Source organism: Toxorhynchites rutilus, chromosome 3, assembly GCF_029784135.1.
Source record: "Toxorhynchites rutilus septentrionalis strain SRP chromosome 3, ASM2978413v1, whole genome shotgun sequence".
Classification (NCBI taxonomy): Eukaryota; Metazoa; Arthropoda; class Insecta; order Diptera; family Culicidae; genus Toxorhynchites; species Toxorhynchites rutilus.
In genome coordinates this window covers 61,495,128-61,498,288 of record NC_073746.1, presented here as the reverse complement: position 1 = coordinate 61,498,288, position 3,161 = coordinate 61,495,128, and the positions used below count along the sequence as shown (strand labels likewise).

The 3,161-nt window shown below is 38.3% G+C and overlaps 1 protein-coding gene across 1 annotated transcript; it reads right to left on the bottom strand.

The window, feature by feature from the left end:
• Nucleotides 1–212: 212 nt before the first annotated feature.
• Nucleotides 213–2,855, bottom strand: LOC129777320 (cilia- and flagella-associated protein 20). The gene is made up of 2 exons (XM_055783548.1): nucleotides 2,470–2,855; nucleotides 213–1,001 (listed from the first exon to the last, which is right to left on the bottom strand). The coding sequence occupies exons 1-2, from the start codon at nucleotides 2,743–2,745 to the stop codon at nucleotides 675–677; spliced, it is 603 nt and encodes a 200-aa protein (XP_055639523.1). The 5' UTR covers nucleotides 2,746–2,855; the 3' UTR covers nucleotides 213–674.
• Between the last annotated feature and the right edge of the window lie 306 nt (nucleotides 2,856–3,161).

Here is a 3,161-nt window from a genome sequence, read left to right as displayed (position 1 = left end):
GATAAGTAATCTAATTAGTAAACGTTCTTGAAGAAAAAAAATCTATTGTGGGTGGGACGAAGTTCATCGGGTCAGCTAGTACCACATAATTGAATTAATATGTTAATAAATAATAGTTCCAGAAAAATATCCTGAACCTGTGAAAATAAACGAGACACATCAGTCAAAATGCTGTTGTACAATTAAAATAAATTATTCGATTTTTTTTCAGTTTATTCAAAGTTTATAAATTGCCAAATCACTAGATATGAAAAAAATATACAATCATGTTATTACAACATTCAATGTTTGGTAGATCGCCGATACGATATATCCGATATGTTCCAGAGATGTAAAGCAACATCATTAAAACGAGAATTTGACCGAATCTAAATTGAATTCCGAAAAATCAAACCAAGAACGTTATAGGCACTTATGGGTTGGACATCGCAAAAGATAATCTCGTCTCATAATTGCCTGTTGCTTCCCAAAAGTAGGTGTTTAGCGATGATATTGCTCTTGTACAGTGAGTACGCTTCTCGATGAGTTTATGTTGTTACAAGATAGAGGCATGTGCAACATGAAAAGTTAATTTGAACGTGCAAATCAATCCTAGACGTAGTTGGTTTTCATTGGTATGAAGTCTTATCTTCTCGTCCCACGATTTCTTTTCACCCAAAACAAGGCCTCTCAGGTTAGCATGCCTGCTGGGCAATTGCTTTCGACTGCGGCTTCTGGATTGGCAGGAACAGTTTAAACTCCGCAGGTAACTCATCCTCCGAATAGAGCCGGTCGGAAAAATATACACGCCTTATTCTGCAGTTTGCATGAATCTGAACACGAAGTGTTTCCACGTAATTCGTCCCGTAAGCTCGTCTAGTGAAATCAGACAAATTGAACTGTATCTGATTCCACCCCTCGTCCAGCCGCATCGGCATCGTGCAGATAAACGGCTTCACCCGGGTGGTTGACTGATAGTTGCTTGCTCTGAAGCGTCGCCGCACGTTTTTATCGTCCAGGACCTGGAAGAATAAGGAAGGGAAATTGAGGTGAAAGGTTTGCGCTGAATTTGTTATAGTGAAAGTAAATAAGTGCTAACGATTCGCAATAGAAGAACAAACATAAAGAATGAGAAATATTTCAAGGAGAGTTGTCAGTAAACGCTAACGGACATAAGGAGGACAATGTTCGGCGTTTGGTTGGTGGGGTATTTATTCTCCTATTACTGCTTCTTCCGTTTTACCAATTTGTGTGACACTTGGCTGTCTCGGTAACGGAAATAATAAACGAAATGGATTGCGTTATTTCGCGGGTTGGCCGACTGAATGTTATTTCGCAGCCTGTTTTAGTAAGAAAAATAAGTCCATTGCCTATATCTGAGAATGTCCCAAGAAATGCAGAGTAGAAATGTGTTACAGGGGCAATCTAAGGCAAAAAAAAAAACATGCTAAATTGAGCTTATTATATATTTTCAACAGGTATTTACATAATTCAACGTTGAACATTAAATTTGAATTTTGAATCGTTTTGAATCTAATATAGTGTACAGGTTTTTGTTCATAGGAAATATATCAGAAATAGAAAAATAAAAACGCATAATAAATCGAAAAAAAGCATCTAATATTCAAAAACAAATATCCAAGTTCTATTAGAAGCCATTTCGTTAAGATATAATCAATCTTAGCATGTATATGAGTATCCGATTCCCTTTCTGGTCGGGGGAATTTTTCGTCAAAGAAATTTCCTCCGACTTGCACTGTGATCACGCGTATTCTAGAGCTTGCCACTCAGAATGCATTCAAGGCGTGTTATTTGGCATAGAAATCTCAACTAAGTACTAATAAAAATGACGCAAGTAATACTACGTTGAGACGGCGAAGTTCCTCTAGGAACGCTAGTGCCATTGAAGAAGAAGAAGATGTATATGAGAATTTGAGAGAACAGTAACAATCTTTTTGAAAACACATAAACAACATTAAACACTGTCTACACCTTCCACATGCCGATGGGGGTTACAAAGTCATTTTTAGAAAATCAGGATTTAGCAAACTACACTTATCTACTATCACAAACATAACATAAAAAAAATGGTTGAAAATGTTGAATACATTTTATCTAGAATCAGTTAAAAGAAAACAAATGATGTAGTTATCATATGAATTTTTTTTAACCAAAATGCACACCATTGCCTCGCTGTTCTCAACTCAAAGGTGCCTAGTTTGATTCCACATACGGATAAGCCTTCAGTTTGTTTTGGTTACCGGCGCCGCCGGCGACGAAAATTTATCCCCCTCATTTGAAAAATACCGTATGCAGTATTAGAAAGTGCACTGCCCTTTTGCTCGGAATCGGAATCGATTTTTATTCCCCTTTCGGTGCTATGATATTTAACTAAGTTCACTGTCTTGATAATTTCGGTTCACCCGAAACGTTCGTATGCCTCATTCAAGGTTATGTGTATCATTTTGTGCCAATGCCGGCCGGAATTACCTGCACTTCGAATGTGAAATATTTCTTGAGATTTTTGATGATCATCACCAGGAAAGGCAACTTTATCCCGAGAGTTTTCTTCGGATCCGCCGGACAGGTGATGTACGTGGTGCTCACATTAGTACCGATAATTTCCAGCACCAACGATTGAATGTCCTGATCGGTTATACGCTTGATGTGCCCGTTGCGTACTTTTTTGTCCCATATCTGCAACGGTTTACTACCGATGCTGTAGAGGATCGAAAGGAATCCCGATTGGAAAGTGTTTTTGAACATTTTACTCCGGCCCGCCCAATTAGTACTTGTCACTGGGAATTTGAACTATCGACTGAACTGTTTTGTTTTTTTCAACTACTGCATGGAGAGTTCTGAATGTTTAATGTTGCCAAACAAATCATGAAATGTCAAGAGCTATATTTGTTTATTTTGCTTCCCCACAACACGGCGCAATGTACCCATGGAAGGTTGTTCAAATTGGATCACAAATCGAACATTCGTAAAAGTAAATAGGTGGGAAGATTTTGTCAAATGTGGAAGCTGCTTAGGGGCTGTCCACATACGACGTGTACATAAAAAGCACGATTTCAGACTCCCCCTCCCCCTCCGTGGACAAGCGTGGACATTTTCATACCCCTACCCCCTTTGTCCACGTGGACATTTTTCCTTTTTTAATTAAAATAATTAAGGAAATA